Below are 26,903 nucleotides of genomic sequence, written 5' to 3'. Positions count from 1 at the left end.
TTTCGCAGTGATGAAAACTGTACTTGAAAAGCTGAAATCCAGTCAGAGAATGTACTAGGATCAAGCCGATTGCCAAAATGGGAGGACCCTATCTGTAAGAAGGCTGACATAACCCCCCTTTCTAATGAATAAGTAATTAAATAAAGGAACATACTTGAATTCTTGAGGCACTTTTCATATTTAATCTAAATTAATCTAACCCTAATTGAGCAGTAAAAGAAGAGAAGCTGCTGTGGTTCACCATGATTGTTTATTATTCAATCAACGTTTGTAAACACTCAGTCATTTTACACAACCTCTTCCTCTAACTCACACAGGACAACTGACAAGCTTCATGTTCATGCAACGGTGGCGAGGCCAATGTATTTGGCGGCTCTGTCGAAAACAACGTAGTACTGCCTGATGAAGACGTCTCCCAGGATCCAGACTCCATCGGTCTCTTGGAAGTTGCTGCTGCAGTAGTTCTGGGGAGGACAGGAAGACATACGGACGTAAAGATTTAGATTGTATTACAGGGACTGATTATGAGTTCCAATGTTCTAATATAGCCTTAGAGCACATCGTAGTGGGCTCTACTGGCCATTAAAGGTCTGCTCCACCGTAAAAGGCCTGAGCTGAAGGCGAGGGTCTTTAACAAGGGTAGTTTAATGGCTGGTAGATCACGCTACGGAGGGCGCTAAGGCTATTAGAACATTCCGCCCCTAGAGGGCAGAATGCTCTACTTTGTAAAACAAAGGCCTCACGGAGCCCCAGGATGTTGAAATTCCCTCAGGTTCTGTGAGGCCTTGGTAAAACATTTGAATGTTGATGCTCTGGGCTTCTGCCTTCCATTAGAAGCCCTGAGCACTTTATTGTTTTCAATGGAGCTCAAAATTGTCCAATGTTTTAATAGCATTTATGCCCCCCCATGTTTTCTAACATAAAATGAATTCAGATATTCTTAAAACCTGAGTCGGGTCAAGTGATGAGTCCCATAGCTTGAGATAAAGCTCGCAGAGGCAATCAACAATTCTTTTAAGAGAGGTTGAATTAAGAGGAAATGAAAAGAGGTCTCCAAGGGCCACCCTACTCTGGCACCCAATATTCGGATGCAGCGGCCGGTCTGACTCTTCAGGAGGGAGTCGGAAGCATCACATTATTGTAGAAGAAGTGGGAAATGGGCCCATTCTTTTGCCTATTTTATAGGGCACCTCAAATTCAGGCTTCATTAGTGCTATCCTTAGGAAGGCAGAGTTTTTCTGATTTTAAGGCTCTGTGCTAGCACCTGGAAGACACACAGAGGCTGTTTATGCTCCTTACCTGGTCGATGTAGGCGCTGGCCGGCACCGGGTACCCGACGCCATTGATAGTGAAGACGATGTCAGGCAGGGAGCTGATGGAATTGCAGTTCACCACATACTGAGGAACATAGAAGGAGAAAAGAGTAAATGAAAGAACATGTGTTTTGAGAACATGATCCAGACATTGCTGTGCATTTGATGGATTACAGAATGAAGATATGAAACGTGGAATTATCCGCAAGGTTGTTTAAGAGATCAGCGAGTAACGAGATGAGAAGAACAGAATTGGTCCAATGGAATGACCTCAGATGCAGTGATTGGCTTTTCCTTATTATGCCGCTTCGGACATCATGATCTCCCAGAGATGCATAAGGTCTTGGTAGGATCACCCCTCTGTACCCCATCTCTTACCTCGCCATTTGAACTCTGATAAGCTCCAATCGCATTCTGGATGTTTGAGATCCCGGGGGACAGACCAGCAATCAGGGACGTTCCGGTGTCGATGATGGCCTGGCAGCCTCCGTTGCAGGCGATAACATTCCCGTTCATGGAGATACTGGAGGTAGAGATGGAAGAGGAATTGGATTACAGCTAAGATACTACAAAATGTATTTAAATATTCATCTTTGAGTACAAATCTTGAAGAAAAAGTACAGGTTTGCCATTTTTAGTGGTATTCATGAGATTTTGTTGTCTCTCTAGCCAGCACACAGTGTCCCTCAAATTCTTTTCATATGGCAACTGAAGGTGGTGCATCTGGGAAACCAAACTACGCGAAGGCTGCCTGAGGGATCTGTCATAACTCACGGTATCACTGAAGAAAGATCTCCACAACAGGAGACCATCCTCAGGGACAGCATCAATAGAGTCCCAAAGTTGCTTGGAGTTCTATCCCTGAATGATTTGGACATGTAAAGAAATGTTTTGCCAGGGGCCATCATGATTTAGATGGCAGACCGGGACAGAAAGCTCCTCATCAAAATTAGGTGGACACTCTGTTGCAAATCGTCACCATCCTCAGGTCTGAAAAAAGTGAGGGACATATTTATGGGGATTTGGCGTAAGGCAGGGTAGCAAGTCAGCTCGCAGCGCTGCTCTACGTCAAAGTAAACGGGCAGGAATGCACTGTATTTATCTAATACGGTGCATCCCTGTCCTTTCCCCCTGCTCTGGTACTGTTTCAGCAGCCTGCACCAATGTAGAAATGGTGCAAGGGTGCCAGTGTTGTCGACAGGATTGTTTTGTGCAGGAAGGGGCACCTTCGTGCACAAGAAAAAACGTAGGTAGCGTTTTCCTCTTAAAAAGAGGAATAAAGAAGAGAAATTAGGTTAATTACCTCCCCTGGAAAAGCGTAAGGTTTTTGCGCATCCACTTTTCTACATGGTCTTGCATATCTGGAGAAGTGTCAAAATCTATGGGTGTTGTGTGGGGACACCAATCGCAACGCCCATGAAATGCCTCCCTAGCGCAGAGTCTGGCAACCCATTGATTTGCGCTGTCTTGCCTCACTCCATATCTATGAGGCATTTGCTTTGCGTGGCTTTCTTGAAATTACTTTGTGGTTTGCCCCACCGGAGCTTCACAAAAAGCTGTGCTACAGTGGTACAAGCGGCTCAGAAGTATGCCCCTGAGTTTCCACTAGGGCGGCTGGCAGTTATTCCACAATCTGAAAGCAACTTCAGTGAGGGGAACAAGAGGAGGCAGCAAGGCGTCTGACTACATATGTCAAATGTTCCACTAGGGCCCTTCTCCAAATGAGGCCCTACATATTCTAACCAACCGTGTTCACTATTCCAGCATCACGTGTGCACCTCCGGTGTGGAGCAGGGAGATGTTGTGCACAGAGGTTCATGTATTCACATCCCTGGTAAAGTCATATAGTTACCAGTGGCCTGATTTGCAAATGTACCTTTAGTAAGGTCAGAAACGTGTTACTAAATGTCTAAATTTTTAGAAATTAAAAAGAAAAAAGATCCTCATCTCCCCACTCCCCCAAGTGAATGTGCCGGGCCTGGCTGCAGTGGGCATATGGGTGTCAAGCATTTGCTGTTTCTTACTGTGCGTCCTCAATCCTCATACATTGATAATTTGTGGAAATTTTCAAGGATTTTATTGAAACTGGCCCTGGGTTTGGTGTCAATTTCAGTGTGGAAGAGAGGTGGTGCTCAGGGGCCGGCTCATCACTTCCTCCTCTGCACCAATAGCAGAAAAGCTAACATTTGTTAACAGCCGGGTGGGTTTGTGCGAGTGGTTCTCTCCCTAACCATAGCTCACTGATCTATTGAGTTGCTGACTGCCGCCTGTCTGCAGCTGACAGTCCCCACACCTGACCTGTCCTTTGTTACTCCTAACCTGCTGTTTGTTACCCCTGACCTGTCCTTTGTTACCCCTGACGTGTTGTTTGTTGCACCTGACCTGTCCTTTGTTACTCCTGACCTGTTGTTTGTTGCACCTGACCTGTCCTTTGTTACTCCTGACCTGTCCTTTGTTACCCCTGACCTGTCCTTTGTTACTCCTGACCTGTCCTTTGTTACCCCTGACGTGTTGTTTGTTGCACCTGACCTGTCCTTTGTTACCCCTGACCTGTCCTTTGTTACCCCTGACCTGTCCTTTGTTACTCCTGGCCTGTCCTTTGTTACTCCTGACCTGTTGTTTGTTGCACCTGACCTGTCCTTTGTTACTCCTGACCTGTCCTTTGTTACTCCTGACCTGTCCTTTGTTACCCCTGACGTGTTGTTTGTTGCACCTGACCTGTCCTTTGTTACCCCTGACCTGTCCTTTGTTACACCTGACCTGTCCTTTGTTACTCCTGACCTGTCCTTTGTTACTCCTGACCTGCTGTTTGTTGCACCTACCTCTCCAGGGTGATCTGCCAGTAGGTCTCGGCGGAGAGAGGGATCCAGTTCAAGGTTCCAGTGTAGTAGGAAGTTTCGTAGCCACCAAAGATCACCACGCTCCCGCTGGCTCCATTCCTGTGACCACGAAGAAGAGAAAGTTGAGTATCAAATGATGAGGGTACAAACAAGAGAGGCTTCACAGATGCAGCAGTATGTGGTATTGTCTTCTGAGTGGAAAACTCAGCTCCGTCTATTTCAATCCGCACCACTTCGATGTGAGCGACTTTCACACCGGGGCATAGTCAGGAGGACGCCCAGTGTTGGGGTGGTTCTCAGGTTGACAATCAATGTCTAACCGGCTAGAAGTGTAAATTCTACTCATTCTAAGGTGTCAGGTTGTGAACTTGTCCTGTTGTGTAGTAAAATATCAACTTTTGAGTCTGAGCAGCCACAAAGTGAAGGGTGCATTTAGACAGTTGGTATGGCAGTGTGGCCGGGCTGGTGCTGAATCTATTGGACTGTGGAGTCACGCTTAGTCATTCTGTTTGTTATAATACATTTTATTCGGCTTTGCAAATGCGACAGTAAGATATGGCACATCAACCGCAGAACAGTGGAGCAGTATCTCCGGATTCCCACCTACACGTCATCCCCCCTGCCCGCATCCCATCTCGCAACAGTTTGTAGTATCTTCTCCAAAGATAAAGCCCAGGCGTCCCTACCACTCTGCCAACATCAACCATCCATTCTGACTACAAACTCAACTTAATGAAGTCTTAACCTGTTTACCAAAAAAACAATGGTGCATAAAGCCCTTGCTATGGAGGTTCTGTCCATTGGATGTTTGGGTTTGGGTCGTACATGCTCAACAGAACCTTCAGGTCACAGGACGAAGCATGGCTGGCGAGACTTGCATGTGCTGCCCTTTGGAATACAATGTTGTGTGTGAGGGGAGTAAAGTGCAGGAACACTCCTCTGCTGGATATGAAAAAAACATGGCCTTATTTACAAGAAACGACGCATTGATGCCCCAAGACAGCGATGGGTCAACATTTCTTTCGCCTGCATGAAAAATACTTACTACACCATGGATGCACCAGTTTTACAATATGGAGGTCTGTGGCGCAAGGTCGCAAAGATGCATCAGAAATGCTGCAAGGCATTTGCCCAAAAAGTGGTGCATTGCTGTAGTTGGTCAAAGAAGGAGGCGATGCGTCAGTTTTAGCTTCCGCAAGTGTCCTACTATATGGGGATCAATGTAATAGAGTGTCAAAAGGTAAAAAACTCACCTTGCTTTGACCTGGATGTCACGCATATAAGTGGATATAGTCTTCTTATGTGAACCACTGGTCCAACAGGTGTGTGACATAAGTCATTAATGACATGTAATGTGTGATTTACTGTTACCTTCCATATGTGTGCACTTACATTACGCCTAACTTTCATATATTAATTCTAACGCGACACAGCCGATTCAGGCGTAGTAAAAAAATGCGCATCCTGGCTAAAGAGACGTATATCCTTAGATGTGCCACTTTGAAAATATGGAGAAAAAAAAGCACTGCTGCTGCGTCAAAAAAAAATTACACAGTGGTAGCGCAAGCTCCTTGTGAATATGTCCTACAATGTCTTTCTCTGAGTGTTTTGCTAGAGTAGGAACATTTCGTGCCTGAGCTTGACCTTGTCAACTCTCATTTACTTGCAGCATGTGTCACCTGGACCCCCTTGTGTTTTTGGAGCTCCTTGCAAACGCTGGGTATCATGTCCTGATATAAAGTGTACCCTCAAGTCAGGATGTCCATGTCCCCCAACGCTGATGCTCCACCTGGTCACCAGGCACCAGACCTTCTCATGAGCGGCCCCCAGGTCACCTCGAGTTCCTTCTTTCCTTCCACGTGAGCTCCAGTCAGATGTAATCAAGTTTGGTGGAGGCGAGCACCAAAGTGACCCAACCAGGGCATCCCAGCTTCTTCCTAGAGTATCCACTAGACCTACGCATGCGCGCCTCAAGGAAACTCTGAGCCGTCCAGCTGCACATCGCTATAAAGGTAACCCAAACTGCTGGTTTCCTCTCAGTCCAGTTGTTGTTTTCGGCTGTTGGTGTCTATACGTGTGGTTTTGATTAGCAGAAGGCAGCAGGCATGATTTACATAATTGTATTTATTTTTTTTAAACATTTGTAATGTGCTACCAACTGCCATGTGGAAAATTCAGAGCACGCAAAAGTAAGGGCTGTGTTTGACCTGGGAATGGCCCAAAGTTGTCAAGGGGACTATAGTTCCAAGTCCATAATAGACCCATGAAAGCATCGAAAGATGGCTATGCCTTGAGTATATAGCAGATAGGAGCCTGAGTGTCAGGGTAAACCAAGTGCTTCGTTTGAGACAGTGGAGTCTGATGCTCGTGACATCCGGGACCAATGCAAGGTGCGGTTCAGTCTGAGGATACTCGGTGAGTGGCTCCTGTGGAAGTTCCCTTGATAAAGAAAGGTGTGGCCAGCAAATCTTTCATATCAGAACTCATGATGTTAAGAATCTGTTATTGAGAGCGGTGGGACTCCAGGTGGTTGGTAGGGAACAAAGGACTAGTCATTTCATTTGGAGTGCAGTCATTCATCACCTTTGATGGAGGCAAAGTGTGGTAAGCGTCAGCCTTCCCTACGATGGGAGACAATGTAGAGATTTGAATGCATTCTCACAAACCCCCTTTATCTGCAGACAGAAGGAGGGTCTCTATCTAATCAAGAGGTTGGCTCTTGGTTTAGCAGGTTGGTGGGTTCCCACGCCATCAGGCAGGGCTAAGGGGTTCAAAAGATGATAGATTGAAAGTGTATTATTTAGTTTGTCCTAGTAAGGCACAGTCGGCTGCGTGCCAACTACTGGTAAAAATGAGAGAGACGATGAGGTAGTTTGAGAACATTGTCAGGGTGGTCGTACACTGCTTTAATAACGCAAAAATCCAAGAGACGTTGCTGTCTTGAAACACGGACTAAAATGTTGCTGTGGAAATAGCTTAAGGTATCAAACATACAGCTGAGTGTGTTAGAGAAATGAAGCATTCTAATGGGAATGAGACAATGCAGGTGGTGAAAAGTAAAGTTGATTCTGAAAGCGTTGAGAAGGAGGGCTTCTCAAGCAAAACATTTGGTGAACCCTTTATTAGCAAGTTTTTAGAAGATAGGAGGGCTGAAAAATAAGGTGTTACCGTTGTGCTAATTGCAATCATTCAGCAAACAGCCCAAGTGGTCCTGTTTAATCCACAGTCTGTAGGAAGTGTAATAAAAGAGGACACTTTGTAAAATGCATGTTCAGAAAGAAAAAATGTTCATGCAATCAATGAGATTGATTTTTTCCAAATTGAAAAAAAATGTTGTGCAAGGGTGCGAACTACCCTAAGTGCATTGTTTTAATTGATGACATTGAATTTCATGAATTTGCTGACTCGTGCTCTCCATATACTTTAGTTGATTACAACATTTTTAAGGAAAGTTCGTTGGCAGGTATTACACGCTGAATTCACCTGATACAGATCCATAAAGTTATAATAAGGATCCCATTCCTCTGGTGAGCATGTTCTGTATGCCAATTAAAGTTAAGGTACATTTGACATAAGGGAAGTTTACCTTACAAGAAACGGATCATGTTTGTTGGGATGGGCTCACCAGGAAGAGTTAGGCGTCAGGCTTGAGACTGACAGAGTTTAAACTGTGTTTCCTGTAGAAGGGAGTAAACTGGAGCTCAATGCTATTTGTGATGAGTTCCCCGAGATGTTCTGTGATGATCTGGGTCATTTAAAAGGCTTCCAGCACAGAATTAGAGTAAATGATAATGCAGTTCCAGTAATTCATAAAGTGCATCCCATTCCCACCCTCATGCAAGCTCTGTTGAAGGAAGAGTTGGGCAGGTTAGTTTCACTGAGCATTATTGAACCCTTTGAAAGCTCTTTGTGGCTTTCTTCGATTGTGGTTGCTCAGAAATCTGGGGGAAGGGGTTTGTGTATCTGTGTGGACCTGAGGGATCTGAATAGAAACATTTGGGTAGATCGGTTTCCCTCCCTCACATCAATGAACTGGTCAGCATGATGGGTAAGGCAGAGATTTTCAGTGTGATTGACAGGGCTGGACTGGGAATCACAACCGGTCCTGGCAAAGTGCTTGGCTGGCCCCCCTCCCCACTCGGGGGGAGTTGGAGGTGCGGCCGAGCTCTTTGCCGGGGCCGGTTGTCGGACAATTTTGGTACAGGGCCGATTTTCGGCCCTGTAACAAAAACGGCCCACATGGGCCCAAAACCGCCCCCCACCCGTGCGGTGCACCGGGGTATTGCCCGGTGCCCGCTATGGCCAGTACGGCCTTTGTGATCAACTTATCATCTGCCTACCATCAAATTGAGTTACACCTGATTCTAGGTCGCTTATATCCTTTATTACCCCTTTTGGTGCCTACAGATTTCTCTGCATGCCATTCGGCTTAGCTTCAGCTGCTGCTGTATTTTAGTGTGTCATGCAGAGCATTTTGGGAAAATTGATAACGTCCTTTGTTTCAAGGATGACATCCTTATTCATGGGGTGTCAGTACAACAACATGCAGCCACTTTTAGAAATGTATTTGAGGGTCTCAAAGAGGCTGTCTTCAAAATAAGTAAAGATAACTGCAAAATTGGTGTAGATTCTATAGACTACTTGGGACATACCATCTCAAAGAATGGAGTTAAGCTAAAGTTAGATTTGGTCAGAGCTGTGAGAGATGTGCCTTCCCCAAAGAATAAAGACATGTTAAGGTACTTTTGGGGGATGACATAATATATGAATAAGTTTGTCAGGAATTTTGCAGATGTTACCTCACCTTTAAGGAGTTTATTGAAGAATAATACCCTTTCTATCATGAAGGAGGTTTGTCAGAGTTCTTTTGAGGCTATCAAGGAGGCCATTGTGAATGCTCCCTCTCTGGGCTGTTTGATATATGTCGCAAAACTATTTTGACCTCAGATCCTAGCGGTGTTGGTGTGGCATTGTTGCAAGTTGTAGATGGCAAGGAAGTGATTGTAGACTTTGTGTATAGAGCTTTGAGAGAAGATGAGTGCAATTACTCTACAGTTGAAAGAAAAGCACTGGCTTGTTCTTGGGCTATTGGCCATTTAAATTCTTTTCAATGGGGTCTTCCTTTTGGGGAATGCACTGACCACAAGCCATTGATGTACACGTTCTCGATCAAAGGGAGGGTTGCCACGACCCCCAGGATTAACAAATTGCTCTTAGGTCTGGAAGGATTCAATTTCACTATAGAATATGTGCCTGGTAACAGGAACAAGGTTGAAGATTGTCTTTCACGGTTACCCTGGATTGAAGAAATGCTGGTGAGTGATGCTATGTCTGAGAGTGGTGAGATTGTGGCTTCAGTGGAAATTCCGGGAATTTCTAAGGAAGAGTGGGAATCTGAGCTGGGCATTGATGAGACCTTGGAACAAGTCAAAAGCAAGATCATTCATGATTGACCCGTTAAACCTGGTACATTTAGCAATAACTTTAAGGATTATAGGGTTGTGCATCATGAATTAGGCATTACAATTGTCTTAATGTCAAGAACACCTGCCGATCAGACTCTCCAAAGCATGCTGTGGTCCTATCATACCACACCCAACTTGGTTATCAATGTCTCACCATTCCTGGTAAGACTACCCGGAACCAAGTATCACCTAACTGGTTGGGTGGAGGAGAGCCCAGATGGGTGGATAGGGATGAGATGAACAGGCTTGCAGAGCTTCACCAGCTTAATTACAAAGAGAAGTATGAATCAAAGTATGGTGCTGTAGAAGGCAGGTGGAAAGTGGGAGACACTCTCCTGGTCAAATTACCAGTGTCTCATCAAGGAGGGGGAAGCAAGTATTTAGATCCCATGAATGTGGTCAAAGTGGGCAAGAATTTGGTTACTCTGGATGAACGCCGCACTCGGAGTGTGGACATGTTATCTGATTGTCATCCCTTCTTAATCAAGAACAGTCCGAAGGTGTGTTCAAGGGGTGATACCGGATCAAAATATGGTCGGAGGAGCATGACACCATATAGAGTTCTGGAGTGGCACAGAGATTATGTTCCACACTAATCTGTAGTTCTTTAGTTGCTGTGGGAATATTGTATTGTACTAGGGTGTGTGATATGGTGTTTCTCACTTTCAGAACTACTGTACTATTTGAATGTATTCGCATTGGGTTAGACCTGGTTCTCTATTTTTTCTTACTATGGATGTTTCTTTTGGACCAGCTTTATTCCTGGTTTTCTTTTGTTCATAAGGGGGAGATGTGTTGTAAGGTGTATTCCCCTGGTTTTCCCCTCACCTTGTTGTCCTACCTTTTCCACCCCCCATAACCTGCTATGGTTACTTCCCCTTTCCTGCCGTGACCGTTTCCCGCTGTCACCAACATTCCATGGTCAGTTGGTGACGGTTTCTTCAGCTGTTCGCTGCGGTGATGGTTGGAGGCTGTGACACTGATAAACAGGAGTTTACTCATGAGGCTTTGATGTCTCTTCTCAACAGTACCCTTGACACTGACATTATTACTACTTCTATTTAAACATCCAGAAACACCACTCCTACCTCTTGGTTACAGCTTTGAATCATCCTGCCAGGTTCACTTGGCCTTTCAATCTACTGAGATTGATAGGATGAGTACCACTGGCTTGGGTATTCATAAACACCTGGAGATCCAGGACAAGATAATCAATTTATACAAATACTCCTTTTATGTCCTCTTACTCAACCATAGAAGGACGGTGGTCCAGGCCCTTATAACATCAAGACTGGACTACGCTAACGTCCTATACTTAGGCCTACTGGATTGCTTCCTGCATAAACTCCAGGTTATTCAAAACATGGCTCCCAGAGCTATCATTATGTTGGATCCTAGAGAACGGATCTCCCTTCATCTAAAGAATTTACACTGGCTGCCTATTCACAAAAGAATTCACTTTAAGGCCCTTGTGTTGGCCTTTAGAGCACTTCATGGCACAGGAGCCCGATACATCAGGAAGCGGGAGTCTTTTTATACTCCTAGTAGAAATTTAAGATCTTCTCAACTACATCTGATGACGGTGCCTAGGTTTGTCCACTTGTGCAGAGGCGGCCGCTCCTTTCAAGTACAAGTGGCTCGTCTCTGGAACGGGCTGCCTACTACACTCAGACAATTGGATGATTTAGCGCTCCTCAGAAAACAACTCAAAACATGGTTATTCCTTGATCAATCCATCTAGAGAGTCTACCTCGTAATGTTTTTGCACGCTCAGCTTAGCGGCGGGACACTCTATCGAGTAGCTGTGCGCTTTATAAATAATTAAATAACATAACATGTGGTTGCCCCATCATATGGTGGGTAGAGTGTGTGACAACAACCTGACTTACGGGCTCAGATAGACGGAGAAGAGATTTGCCGAGAGTAGCCCCTGATTCCACATATTGTCAAAAACAGGGGTGGCATTATCTTCGGAAAGGCTTGGAAAGGCCAGTCCCAGGATGCCATCGAACTGCGTCTGAGAAAAGAAATCTGCTTCTGTGTAGGCCAAGCCGAAGACCTGGTTGGTGATGGTGAGGCCTCCAACCTACGAGGAGAAGGAAAGAGATGGTCACGGTCATGAAGCAAAGACCAGCTGTGAAAGTCCTTTGGACACATCTGTCCAAGCTCAGGGTGCTGCCCCTGGTCCTCCTACCTGCACATTGTCGTATCCCAGGACCCCGGTCATGCTTCCGGTGCCATAACCAATGGACAGGCTGGTGCTGGTGGACTGGAAGGTGGAAGAGCTGGAAGGGTTAAACCTGTTGTGATTGGCTGTGGGTTTGAAAAGGCATAATTAGCACAGAACCATCAAAAGAATCTCCTCCAGGACAGGCTGGAGCTGCTGAACCCTGGCATCTGCCCTTTGAGGCTACATACTCTGCCTATAATTGTGCCTGGTGACTTTTGTTTCCCTTAGTAATTACGACAATATAAAAGCCAAGAGGCAGTATTTGTAATAGATAAATGCAAATAAAAATAACAAGAACATCACAGTTATCAGTTTTAGTCCTTCAGAGTGTTGATTATTTCGAAGGATCATTTCATGAACTTGTAATATGAGCTGTTCTTCTGTCGCTCGTCCAGGCCCACCTTGGCTGTCCTTCTCTGACTTGCATTTCCACCACACATTGGCCCGGATATGTGTTTGGGACAGTCCAGATGCAATTCTTGGATTTACAAACCCACACAAAGCCCAATTTGAATTGCTCTGCATGGTTTTCTAAAAGTCAATATTCCAGTTCACCCACCCATGGATTTTGATTCAAACACATATTTACAAAAACTTGCAAACATGGGTTTGCACCAAAATGGTGCAGCTCCCCAAGTCTGGTGTATCGGGGAGAAATATCTCCTTGTTACCTCCTCTTTGCATTCTGCAGCACCCATACAAAGAGGAATATGCCTCAAAGGATAGTTTTTGTGCAAGGAGGTATTTTGGCCCAGATATTACCATCTGTCTAGCAGGGGTAAGAGCTCAATTGGATAGAACTATTTTTTTTTAATTAATATCTCCAATTTGACAAAGAGATAGTTCTGAAGTTCTTTCAATATTGCAGAAAATCCATATGCTTCTTGAGACATCTTTACTCTCAACACAGGATACCACCCCAGAGACTATAAGTATTTAGATTTAGGGGCAATAAAAAGTAAAAACTAACACAAAGAAATATTTGCAGGTCATACCCATGATACTGGAGCAGGCAATGCCAGCTCAAGTCGTTCATAAATACTTGAAACTCAAATACCAGGTTTTACATTGAAATTGGGAATCTTTACAACTTCGATGCTGTTACCGTTTCCCAGATGCGCCATCAAGTTGATGTATGTCTAAAGGGTGGAAACATCTGTCATACCAATATAATCACTCTATAAAAAGCTATAAACTAATTTCTAGACCCTTTAAGTAAGGGCTTCATTCAAACAGAGTCTCATGTAGACCAAACGACCCTCACTGGGGACAGCAGGACCTGGGAAGCGTTTCAATGCTTATCTCTTCGATAGAGAAGAGGTAACCAGAGCTCTTTCTGGGCAGAGTCCATGCAAGTCAGTGGTACTAGGAAAATAAGGACTACCGATAAACCATGTCAGGTCTTTGGCAGATAGAGGTTCCCAATTTGTTTAACTGTCTACATATATAGTTGTCTTTGTACCCCACATTAGCCTGGGATGCCTGGCTTACAGCCAAAGAAATTCAGGACCTGGCTTAGATCTTGGCGGACAGGTCACCATCCGCCGAAAACAAATCCCACAGGAAATAATGGGATTTATATTTCGGCAGATGAGATATACCTCACTATTGTGACGGAGAAACCCCTCCAGCAAGACCTAAATCAGGCCCTAAGTCTTCAGTGGCTACCTTGATATATGTATTTCCTTTGTCTTGCTGGATGCCAAGTCTACATAGACTTAGAAAGAAGCTCCTGTGGATGGATGAGACCTCAGAAGATACTTACAGCAGGCCGAGCTGGAGCAATACACAGATGGGACCCAGAGGTTCGAAGAGCCGCTGTCGAAGATCACGATGAAGTCTTGAGGCGGAGTCCCAATGGAGATAGTCCCATAATAAGACATCTAATGGGTATTGGAAGGGATTTTAAATTATGTTAGGTACTGTTGGTCACTTAAACAGCATTATTCTTGTGAAATAAATATCGGGAAACATCCTTTACAACGCAACTTTTACAACGCACTACCATTACGACACAACTTTTACAACGCAAGTCATTACAACGAATTGCGCTGGAGGGCGCTCTAGGATAGGGAATAGTTTAATTACTATTCAACACCTTCCCTACTATCCACGGGGACTGGAGTTGGAATAGTAAATTAAACTTTTCACTATCCAGCGCCCCCCAACGCAAGTCGTTTAAACGACTTGTGTTGTAAAAGTTGCGTCGTAATGGCATGCATTGTAAAAGCATGCGTTGTAATGACATACATCCATAAATATCTTATGTAAGAGTGCACATGACTCCAATGTCTGTCACATTACGACCACACCAGAAATGCTGTACACATGTCTCTAGTGGTTGGCCAGGGCCTCGACAAACATCCCTGTGCACAACACATACACACAAACCAGAGGTCACAGACCATTGCACAGACTCCTCACTCCTCTACTGTTTGTCATGCAACATCTCTTGGTGCTCAGTGTGTACATAACTCAACCCTAGCAGTCAACGCCTCACACGGAGTCATTCAGGACCTGCTCTTCTCCTGGTCAATGACAGGTATCCATCGACCACAACCGGCAAACCTCTATTGCATCAAGACCTCAGAGGATGGCTGCACACTCATTGTTTATATCCTGTGCTAGCACAGCCTACAGATCCACCATTCTCCACAGCCAGTGGGTCATTGCCTGTTGACACATCACACCATGCAATGTATAGAGCGCTGAATGTTCCAATGGAAATGTGAAAACGCGCACAGGGGAGGTATGTTGCACTCACATCCATGTAGTTGGTCATCGGCTCACTGGCCACTTGAGCAGCCAAATCTGGGAAGTATTTGCTGCCTGGATTAATTTTGTGGGTCTTCAGAAACTCATCCAGTAGGCCCTTCTCTCTCAGGCGATCCCTCAGGGATTTCCCTTTAATCAGGGGGACCCTATTGAATGAGAGGGAAAAGAAAGAAACTCATGAGTAGGAAAAGGAAGACAAAAATGAATTCAATGAGTAGTCTGAAGGTTGGTTTTAGTGAAATAGCGAACCATAGAGGACCCCGTATGAAAAGAGCTTCTGACTGGTAAAATGGAATTAAAAATTTATCTAGTAGTAAGGAATAAAGGCAAGATGTGCCTAAGGTTCATCTTTAGAACATGTAAGAGCCTTAGGAGCAACACTCTCAGAAGAGTAGCATCATATTGGGCATTAACTCATATTTCCATATTATTTCACATCAACCACTTAACAGCCATTTGTCTGACACCTTGGTCAGCTCCAGCCTCTAGACTCTCACTTTCCAAGGGAGGACCACAGAGATGAAGAATAATTGTCTACCCCTAAACCCCAGTGAGATCCACCTCCTGAAGTGTGTCCTATCCTTTCATACCTGATACACAACCTAATGTACAATGCACAATCCTATTCTATTCTTAAGCCCGTACTCCATATTTGCTTGAGTACCAATGATACTAAGCTCCAGTTATACATTACTCTTTCCCCAATATCATCTTAATAGTAACAAGCGCCTTGGCTACATTGAGGGTTGACTATGCTTATTCCATATGTAGGACAAATTTGCTTTTCACGTTGACTTAAACCATGGTTGTCCTCTTGTGGTGTATCAAATTATGGTTCACTTTATTTAATATATTTAACAATGATTCACTCATTCACTCACTTGTAACGACTGAAAGACTTTTGGATATCCCCCTACTTATACTGTTATGCTTGGTATTAAAAGTAAAATGCACTATATTTCAATCATCATCAAAGTAAGAAATACAAATGTATGCAGTGATCAAACATGTCCTGAGGCTGACCACGAAGAGGGTATAAATGTGGTTGAAACATATGGATCAATAACATTGTACACGGAGATGTTCTATTTGATCCACCCCACTTAGGGTATCAACTTGCACTAACCCCAGGAAAATAGAATAAATGTGGTATGTATTTTTACTGCTTATCTGTCGTGTGTTTATAGTTTGCTTATTTGTCAAATCAATTTTCAGTGCCACACATTTTCTGAAAACTGAAAACCTGTGGCAAAGCATCCTGGTCTATGAAACTGAGACATGAATACAGGATGTGTCACTTTTGTTTGTAACAATTGGGGTTGTCAGAAAAAGAAAGGAAGGTTCAACACCCTAATGTTTTAATATAACTAGATTCAGATATTCTGCAGATTTTATGACTCAGAGTAATATATTATTGGTCCATTGAATGTACAAATAATAAGACGACGCAGTGTATTAATAATTGACGCAGGCATGCTCTGTTACCTAAAGTGCACAAGTTCAAGTCCAAGCAAGGCAGACTCAATGACCCATCTGTTTATGGTCACAAAATGTTCTTTTATAAGTTTGGTTATAGTGACATTTGTTATTTGTCGCACTTAAAACATGGCAGAATGACAGTTTCATTTTCTATTAAAACAACAGGTGTAACATTTTCTTTCTGATGTACTGTTGTAATGCAAGCTGACAATTTTTTCTGTTGCTTTCTGTTAGGTATTGTGTTGCATCCTTGGCCCACTTAAGCAGGAAGTCGGAAGTGGTATATCCTTGTTGCCTCTTGTTCTTGAGGCTTTGACACAGTCTGTGCTTGTAAGGTACCCAAGCTCACCTGGATGACAGAACCTTTGCCACCCTGGGATCATCTTCCAATAAGGTCCAGAGGAAGGGGAGTGTGTCAATCAATATGAGCGAAACATCATCCACAATAAAATTCATGTTGGGATCTGCCTTTCACCTCTGCCTATTCTCTCAGAGAAGGGATCCATGGTGACAGCAAATGGAATCAGAGAGAGGGGAACCCAGCCTTGTTCATCGCGAGATCAAAAGGGGAAGAAATGGCTTCCATTAACCTGTGCCTGTCCCACCTGCAACACCCCACTATGGCCTAACCAGTCACCTAGTACTGATCCGAAAGGTCTTAAGTGTTTCTCCTAGGTATCTTCCATTGACTAGATCAAAAGTTTAATCAATAGGCAACAGAATTATGATAGCCTGTTTGATGTTTTGTTTGTGTTGACATTCATGTGTGATGCCTTTTTCGTATCATTGATTGGGTCAATGATTTCAGGGAGCACCAGCCTCGGCTCAGCCACTAATGGACCAATAACATTTGATCCATCAAGACTAAGGAGTGAGATTGGTTGGTATGAACTACAGAAAAACAATCTTTACCCGGAGTAGGGATGAACAAAGAGGACTGTTTCCAAATGGGATGTTCCAAGGACAGAGTTAGAAAGGACTTGAGAGGTTGTGTCAAGATTGGGACATGGGTGAATGCTTTATGAAATAAGGTGACAACCTCTTAGCTGCAGAGCGTTGCCTGTTTTCAGGTGATAAAAGCGGGAAATTATTCTTTGCAACACTGTAGGGCATCCCAGTTCAGTCTAGTGTAAGCTTGTGTACATTTGTGTCTTTTAAGTACAACTGGACCATGTGTTCACAGGCAGCACCTCTTTTGTATAAAGGTTCAAGTAGAAATTACTAAAGGCGCTAGCAACTCAGTTATCATCCTGAACACCCTTCCCAGGAAGTCCAGTATTTCAAGTGTGTTTTCACTCACTCGCTTTATCTTATGGCTCCGGGCAGTTACCCATCCAGCTTTGTTGCGCAGATTCTACAATTGTTGTTTAGAGCAGAAGATGGTGCTTTCCCCTTTTTCCAAATCCAATTCTCTCACTTATTCCCTTAGAGTGAGCATTCTGCATCTGAGATTAAGCACACCCCTCCTTTTATTTATTTCCCCTATTTCCCTTAGTGTGGATTCTAGGTTTGCCCTGACAGGTTGTCAGCCTAGACAAAGCTGAGCAAAGAAACCCTCTCACCACAGCCTTCGACGTATCCCATAGACTTTCATCATTCTCATCCCCTGGGCATTCTCTTTTATGATGTTAGTAGTATGTACAGCGACCTTGTCTCTCACAGCTAGACCACTGAGAAGTATTTGTTATGGCACCATCTCTTCTGCTTAGTTTATTATGTGTTAGTTTCAAACAATGTGTAAATCGGTGCGTGGTCTGAGATGAGTATGTGTCTAATTTCAGCATGTGTTATTATGTTTATCAAGAAGGAACTTGCTAAAAAGTGATCTAGTCGGGTGTAAGTTCTATAAATTGATAAGTAGGTGTAATTTACCTCATTTGCATACATTTGCCAGCATGTGTATACTAATGGCACTGAAAAGAGCCTTTTTTAATATCATTGCTCATCATTCCCTCACTCCGTATCTTAGTGCCACTCTATCCTTCACCCCATCGACAAGTAAACTGAGGTCCCTCCCAGTTGTTGTGTCAGCTTCTGCTATCAAAATACCACCCAGTCTGGATGTTTTGGGGAACTGAAGCCTCAGCATCAGGGCCATGCTGTTAGTCCACTACTCAGAATATCTTAATCTGTAGCCCATGCATGTAGGTCTGCGGCAGCACCTAGAGACCCTTTCAGGGTGATTTGTCAAGGTTAACAAGTAACAATAACAATAATAATAATAATAATAATAATAATCATTTAAAGTTTGCCAGATGGAGTACTGTCACAGGGATAGAGGAGGACATTATCTCTGCCACCCTGAGGGTACTTTGCCTTTAATATATAGAGATGATTGTTGGTCCTGTGGCCATCTCTTCACAAAGTGGGAGTTTGATTTTTAAAAACAAAAAAACAAATGACCCCAAACCGTGGTGTAGGGGTCAATATTATATTTTTCCTGTGCCTCACCAGAAAGTCTATGAACAATGTGAATGCCTACGGTATCAGTGGTGGGAAACAGAAGACCGCAATCATGACCTTCATGAGGAAGGAGTCCTGCAAAGCAGATGTGTTTCAGGAGATCTTTGCTTAACTACTGAAAAATTGGATGGATTGGGGATAAGAGAGTGAGTGTATCTCCTTGTTTGCCTCTAGGCAGAGCCTGCTTGGGAACAGGTTTATCTCTGCAGCTGCTTCAGTGGCCGTGTCTCAGTAGGGGTGCAGCTGTGTCTCACGGGGGTGCGGCTGTATCTCGGTGGTGTTGCGGCTATGTCTCAGGGGGGCGCATCTATTTTTGATGGATTGGGCTCTGGATCACCTTGGCCTTCTGGTTCTCCCTTTCCGGGAGGCCACCCCTTGTGGGGGGAGACTCAGACCCCTTCGAAGCCCCCTGGGCCCCCGATCTTGACCTTCCTCCCCCTTCCACCCGACCACCATGGAAGGATGAACATTCTCTAGTTTGCTGCTGCCACTGCTGTAAGTTAGTTATTGCATTATTGTTTGGGGGTTTACTCTTTGAAATTGTGTATTGTTTGCTTATTATTCTGTCACAGCAGTGTATTCTCACTCTATTCCGCACCTGTGCTGTGCTAGCTGTCATCTTATTGCACATGATTGGGGTCACTGAGACTGCCAGAAGCAGAATGCAGTGGCCTACAACATTGGTTTACCATAATGAATGCTTATGGTTTATTGTTGGCTGTATGTGTTTATATGGTCTTTACCTTTGTGCTGTTCCTGTGCGTCCCAATCTGTAGTTTTCTATTCTGTGCTATTACTGATTAAAATTGAGGGTCATATTTACAAGCCCCTATCGCCACCGACGTTCCTGTAGCAATAAACCCTTCAAGTTATTTACAAGGCGGCGTTAAACCACTTAGCATGGCTTAAGACTGTCTTGTGAACAAGGCACCCTTTCACGCTATACTTAGTGTGAAAGGGGCGGGCAATGGGTGTTGCGGTGGGCATTCCCCCGCAACACCCATTGATTTTGAGGCTGACCCATATTTACAAGAGTGGTGTAAAAATGGGGCTGCACCAAAATAACCTGGTCTTAACATGGCGAAACGAGGAGAAATTATTAAATTCTCCGCGCTTTTGATGCTTCTTTGTGTGCTGCATGCCGCAGCACACTTAGCAACAGCAAATTGCCATGAATGGTTGTTTATGTGCAGGAGGATGTCTCTTCCTGTACATAAACAATAATTAAAAAAATTACGAATTGCAACTTCTAAGTGTGTTGCACAACTCCGCACACATAGAAGTTATAAATCTCCATTCCATGTTTATGTCCAGAAAGGGTCACCGTCCTGCAATTCTTGCTTTATGCCGTGCTCCGCCATTCAATTAAAAATATATCCTAATGTAACAAAAAGAAAAAAACTACTGGGAAATATCAGACATCATTATAATACAGCTCACGACTTCCGCAACTCCCCCCAAATGGCCTTCAAATACCATCCTGCTGTTGGACAAGGGGCGCAGACTACATCCAGTACCTGGGAATTAATGCATGATAATGGATCCCCACCATTTCATTCTTGTACCCCTCTAATGTGAGAGGCAGGGGAGCTGTGGTAAGATGCAGCTAGCTGCAAGCAGTACCTCTCATTCCTGCGCGCCCTGCCCTCCATCCCTTTATGCCTCCCCTATTGAAAACATGTCTGAAAGGTACAATGGAAACTGAAGGGAAACCCTCGCAGGAATCCTTAATACTAAATAATAAAGTAATTTGTAAAGTCCCTAGTTACTTCTCACAAGGTGTCCCGGCGCTAAGGTTTCGTTCCCAAATACAGATCCAAACAGCAAATCAAAAGCAGCCGCAGTCAGATCCATCTGAATAACCAGGTTTTTATATTTTTGCAAAATGATAATTCAGGGGCATATTAGCAAGGGCGTGCAATAAATATCGCAAATTGCGCTTAGCGCATTTTTTTTATCGCCGTCTATTGATGGATCCCATCACAGAGATTACACGTTATTACCAACGTATATCTCCAATGCGATAAAAGATCCAGCGATAGCTGTTTTACACAAGTAAAACAGCAATAAAACTTTCATCACTAGCGTAAAGCTTCTAATAGGCAGGGGGGATTCAGCCTTGAAATCCGTCTCCCATTGAGGATAATCGCTAAGTCAGGATTTTAGCAGGTGTAAAAATTCCTGCGATAACCCTGGTTATTGCAACTTTTTTCATCGCTAACCGGGGCCTCATTGCTGATAGGTGTTAGGTCTGTTAGCGGTTGTTTCCGTGGTCTTTTGGTTGGGAATGCCTACTTTTCATGTCATTAGCGATGAATACCGCTGACATGCAAAGCACCCCCCAAAACATTCGCTTTTGACAGAAAGCTGTCGCTAACAGCTGTTAGCGACAGCTTCATGGTAGGGCGATTAAAATATCGCTGCAGCTAAATCGGCGAAGACGCCCTTGCTAATATGCCCCTCAGTTCATCCCTGTATAGGAGAGAGGGAGAGGGATTCCACATCTTAGATGCCAAAACTCTGAGGGAGCAGAAATGCAAAAGAGAAAAGAACTGCTGCTGATCTTAAATTCTTTCCAGGAGAGTAGGGTTTCACAAAGAAAAAAGATGAATGATTCTATAGCAATGACACTCCTTCTGCTGACCTTGTGTCAGTGAGTGAGTGTTATGCTTGGTTCCCATGTTCCACTATGGCATTCCCACCCAGGGACCTATCACGCTGTTATCTACTCGGGCAGATCCCGGGGACAGAATTAACACCCCGGCAATGCTTCCTGTGAGACAAGCTTTTCCCCCAGGAATGAGGAATAACATGCAGACCCAGTAATGCCCAATTGTTTTGTGTAGCTCTGCTCCCGCCTGGAGGGAATATTAGGTGCACACCTGCACACATCTGCCACTTGCTTGGCGCAGGTGGTCCACGTTACAGGGCATTTTTCCATTTGACCCAGGAAGGGTGGATGTGTGGGGGTCTACTTCTGATCCCCCCATGCTGAAGGATGCAGAAAGCGCAGGGGTGGTGGGGTGGAGGGGGCAGCTCTGCTGATGGCTCCAGTGCCTGTTATCATCTGGATTTTTGTGGTCTGATAGTACCGTGCCCGGGGGCACCTCGGTAGCCCCTGGGTGGACACTGCTCAGGAAGCTCATAACAGGGTTCCCAGAGGGGATGGAAGCGTGAGAGCGAGTAACCAACCTTGAATGATGACTTAGGGGGAGAAGCCCTGGTCTACTGCACAGCAGACTTGGCGATGAAGGCCAAGGGGCCAGAAAAACAGGAGAGGGTTCATCGAATGGCACACTTGAGAGACAAAATGGATGAACAAAGTACAAGAAGTGATGGTGCTGAGGTATGACCAGATGAAAGCGGTGGTCACCCCTTCAGTGAATTGGTGCAATACTGGCTCCAGTTCCAGATGAAAACTCCTTTAAGATGTTGTGAAGAGACTTTCAGGGGCTTGCCGCGTCAGTGTCAGGTAGTCCATCATTAGATATCGAGTACCTGGCACCACAAGAAGGATGGCCCCTTATGCACATACCACCAATGTGTGCCCTGTGGACGTTCTTGCCAGTAGGACACACTCGATGATAGGACCCTCTACCCACACCCTCCAGAAGACAGGTGAACATGGATGCCCCCTTTGCAAATGCACCCCTCCCCTTCCAATATTGACTCCAAACACCAGTTCGGTATTGAAGCTCCACAAGTCCAAACAACACCCATACGGAGGCCAGCATTCCTCTTGTCTACATGTGGACGCTCTGGGCCAGGTAACTCCACATCTGTGGCAGCTCACCGGATACATCGCTGGCATTTGCTAGGTACTCCTGTCTGATGGTGCAAGAAGGTTAAGAAGACCCCTCATCCATGCCTACACCTATGCCCTGGCACCAACCTAGAAGATGAATGACCCGAGACAGCTCTGCTACACCTCGACGCGGGCACCTACCTCGCAGGTGGATGCACTTAAGACAACTCTGCACTTAGACATGGCCGCCTCTCGTGCCCTCCACCACCTGCCTAGGCAGGGGCTAAATATTAATTCATGAGGGTCCTGAGTGCTGCATGGAGGCTGCAATGGCAACACCGGTTACTGTCCTAGAGAGAATACATTAATGGCTAGGGGTGAGCCCAGGCCGAGGAAAGAGACACCTGCTGTACTATGGGATTGGTACGATTGTATCGAGAACTTCTCTGCCTGATTCACAAAGGTAAACTTACACCAAAAGTCTAAGGGCCTCATTTATGAAAAGTGACGCATCGCTGCGAGAAAACAGCGATGCGTCACTTTTCATTGCGCCCTCCTTGCAACACCAATGATGCGACGTATTTACAGTGTGACGCATCATGTCGCAAGGAGTTACAGAAACGTCAGTTTATATGAGGTATCTGTAGGTGCAAAAATGACGCATTGCTGGAGTATGTCACAAAAGTGAGGCAACTCCAGCAATGCGTCCTTTCACATGGGACAAGCCCCATTTGAAAAGGTCTGCGTCAGTCTTACGCCTGCTGTGAGGCAGGCGTAAGATATTGACGCATTTGCACCTTAGAAGTGACGAAGTGAAATCTGGTAGATTTCACTGCATCATTTCTACGAAGCTTACTTGCGGCAATACGCCCCCCCTTGCATACATTAATTATACCTGGTGCTGGGATAATGTGGCGCAGGGGTTTACAAAGTAACGCATCTACCTAGATATGTCACTTTGTAAATATGACGCAACATGGCGCGTTTTTTACCCTGCTGGTGCGTCACAAAAAGTGACACACCGGCAGTGTAAAAGTGACGCAAGGGCTCATGTATAAGCCCCTAAGTTTAGATCTAAAGTCTAACTTTACTACTAATAAAGTTGGACTTTAGGTCTGAACTTGGATTTTGGTCTAAGTTTACCTTTGCACACTACGGGGGTTATTTACAAGGCCCTTGAGCCATGTTTTCATCATTTTTAACATGGGACAAGTGACGCAAAAGTAGCGCAAGGGCTTGTAAATCTGCCCCTACATGTTTACTGCTCAGACTACGTGCAGATGATCAGAGCTATTTTTTTAGCTCTTTACTTCCATCTTTTATCTTCAGTTTCCTAGAATAAACAGGGTGCAACAAAGTGCAAGCCCATAACAGCCTTTTAAAGAACAAAGAGGATGTGTTTACAAATTAAGGAAGCTACATGAATTGGCAAGTGACCGTTTTTCAAGGTTTTAAATTCAGCCAGGAGTGAGACATTGCTAGCTAAACCTTATGTTGTGTGATTGAAGTATCTTTACAATAAATCTAAAATGTAATCCAAGAACCTCTAAACAATAAGGGTCGAATATTTAATAAAATGTTTAGCAAACACAACATTAATTAGTCCTTTGGAACACATTTGATACCCTCTAGTTCAAAACGATCTCCCAACAGCAATATGCAAAGGAAATGCAAACGGGAGACTCCTCTAGACTTTATGGTTTAGAATAAAGCAGTGTGTCTTTGCTTACAGTTCATTAAGACCAGAGAATCCTCAAGACTTTATGATTTAGAATAAAGCAGTGTGTCTGTGCTCTTGAATGTGGAAGAACAGAGACTCCTCTAGACTTTATGGTTTAGAATAAAGCAATGTGTCTTTTTAGAATAAGGTAGTATTTTTGTAGTCTCTGTTCATGAAGAACAGAGACTCCTCTAGACCTTATGTTTTAGAATAAAGCAGTGTGCCTGTGCTCTTGGTTCATGATGACCAGAGACTCCTCTATACTTTATGATTTAGAATAAAGCAGTGTGTCTTTGCTCTTAGGTCATGAAGAACAGAGACTCCTCTGGACTTTATGGTTTAGAATAAAGCAGTGTGTCTTTGCTCTTAGGCCATGAAGAACAGAGACTCCTCTGGACTTTATGGTTTAGAATAAAGCAGTGTGTCTTTGCTCTTAGGTCATGAAGAACAGAGACTCCTCTAGACCTTATGGTTTACAATAAAGCAGTGTGTCTTTGCTCTTGGTTGTGGAAGAACAGAGACTCCTCTATACTTTATGATTTAGAATAGAGCAATGTGTCTTTTTAGACTGAGGCATTATGATTGTGCTCTCTGTTCATGTAGAACAGAGACTCCTCTAGACTTTATGGTTTAGAATAAAGCAATGTGTCTTTTTAGAATAAGGTAGTATTTTTGTAGTCTCTGTTCATGAAGAACAGAGACTCCTCTAGACCTTATGTTTTAGAATAAAGCAGTGTGCCTGTGCTCTTGGTTCATGATGACCAGAGACTCCTCTATACTTTATGATTTAGAATAAAGCAGTGTGTCTTTGCTCTTAGGTCATGAAGAACAGAGACTCCTCTGGACTTTATGGTTTAGAATAAAGCAGTGTGTCTTTGCTCTTAGGTCATGAAGAACAGAGACTCCTCTGGACTTTATGGTTTAGAATAAAGCAGTGAGTCTTTGCTCTTAGGTCATGAAGAACAGAGACTCCTCTGGACTTTATGGTTTAGAATAAAGCAGTGTGTCTTTGCTCTTAGGTCATGAAGAACAGAGACTCCTCTGGACTTTATGGTTTAGAATAAAGCAGTGTGTCTTTGCTCTTAGGTCATGAAGAACAGAGACTCCTCTAGACCTTATGGTTTACAATAAAGCAGTGTGTCTTTGCTCTTGGTTCATGAAGACCAGAGACTCCTCTATACTTTATGGTTTAGAATAAAGCAGTGTGTCTTTGCTCTTAGTTTGTGAAGAACAGAGACTCCTCTGGACTTTATGGTTTAGAATAAAGAAGTGTGTCTTTGCTCTTAGTTCGTGAAGAACAGAGACTCTTCTGGACTTTATGGTTTAGAAAAGTCATCCTTAGGTCATGAAGAACAGAGACTCCTCTGGACTTTATGGTTTAGAATAAAGCAGTGTGTCTTTGCTCTTAGGTCATGAAGAATAGAGACTCCTCTGGACTTTATGGTTTAGAATAAAGCAGTGTGTCTTTGCTCTTAGGTCATGAAAAACAGAGACTCCTCTGGACTTTATGGTTTAGAATAAAGCAGTGTGTCTTTTCTCTTAGGTCATGAAGAACAGAGACTCCTCTGGACTTTATGGTTTAGAATAAAGCAGTGTGTCTTTGCTCTTAGGTCATGAAGACCAGAGACTCCTCTAGACTTTATGGTTTAGAATAAAACTATGTGCCTGTGCTCTCGGTTCATGAAGACCAGAGACTCCTCTTAGCTCCATGCTTTATAATAAAACAGATTCTCTTTGCTATTGGTTTATTTGACTTTATGGTATAGTATAACAGGTACACGAGGCTATATCTAAGCTCCCATCTCATGATCCTACAGCACCCTGAGGGATTCATAGCAAAAACTCACTTGACCAGGCACTTAGGCTTTGTCTAAGCTCCCATCTCATGACCCTGCAGCACACTTAGAGATTCATAGCAAATACTCACTTGACCAGGCACTCAGAGAGGGCCACCAGCCCCAGGAGCAGCAGCCACTTCATGGTTTCCTTTTTGGTCTGCAGGATCCAAGGCAGAACTCAGAATCTGGAGTCAGTTGTGAAAATCCCAGGTGAAGGGGCTCCTTATATACCACAGAAGGTGTCCTTTGGACAACCTTCACGTGCAGACAAGGACTGCGTGTGTGAGATAAACCAGGGGCTCTTATCCAACACCAAAGAGAGACGCTATACTGAGACTTCTAATCTCAGTAGATCTCTATAATGTCTAATAATGCACACAGGCTTTTCTGGGTATCATATCATGTTTACAGATTAGATGCAGTGTGTGCTGCGATTTCTGGAAATGTACATACCTGTGGGAGAGTGGCGGTGCACGTGCCCTTTGGGTACTGCCAGGACCTTGAAATAAGGACACATTGAGCCAGTGTGTGTGGTGCAACAGTCAGAAACACAGGCGACTTCCAAGAAGCCTTCTGTGGCCAAGGGTTAGACTCCATATCTGTGCGAGGGTCTCACATGTGAATACTCATGCATTTCACAAACCACAGAGCTTGTGTCAAAGTCCAGCATCTTGTCCTAACCCCATAGGGCTCTCTCTGTGACAGAATAGGAGCCAAGGAGGTTTCAAGGAGGATATGTTCATTTGCAGGCATTAATATGGGATCATTAGGTGCTTTTGTAATGGTAATACTTGTGCTTAGTTTCAGGTACTGCAAGCCACAGAACTGTGAGTGCTTGGGAGAACCACAGTGAGTTCACAGGAGCAACAGAAACAGTCACACCAGAACAAATGTTTTTAAAACTCATTGGCAGATACGGAGGGATTAGGAGCAGCGAGGTGTGCCTGGAAGGGCATTGCCACACTGGAAGGGTGTATTTTCTTCGAAGAAGGAGCCATGTGAGTGGATGAATGCAGATGGATGAATAGGTTAGTA

The 26,903-nt window shown here is 44.2% G+C and overlaps 1 protein-coding gene across 1 annotated transcript; it reads right to left on the bottom strand.

The window, feature by feature from the left end:
- Positions 1-231: 231 nt before the first annotated feature.
- LOC147693270 (pepsin A-like) lies at positions 232-26,098 on the bottom strand. Its single transcript, XM_086933664.1, has 9 exons — positions 25,958-26,098; positions 14,613-14,769; positions 13,614-13,731; positions 11,813-11,931; positions 11,508-11,704; positions 4,136-4,252; positions 1,692-1,836; positions 1,300-1,398; positions 232-464 (listed from the first exon to the last, which is right to left on the bottom strand). The coding sequence occupies exons 1-9, from the start codon at positions 26,008-26,010 to the stop codon at positions 339-341; spliced, it is 1,131 nt and encodes a 376-aa protein (XP_086789790.1). The 5' UTR covers positions 26,011-26,098; the 3' UTR covers positions 232-338.
- Positions 26,099-26,903: the final 805 nt, after the last annotated feature.

This window comes from Lissotriton vulgaris, chromosome 8 (assembly GCF_964263255.1).
Source record: "Lissotriton vulgaris chromosome 8, aLisVul1.2, whole genome shotgun sequence".
NCBI classification, from domain to species: Eukaryota; Metazoa; Chordata; class Amphibia; order Caudata; family Salamandridae; genus Lissotriton; species Lissotriton vulgaris.
Note: the sequence above shows the minus strand (reverse complement) of the source record. Positions and strands in the feature narration are given on the sequence as shown.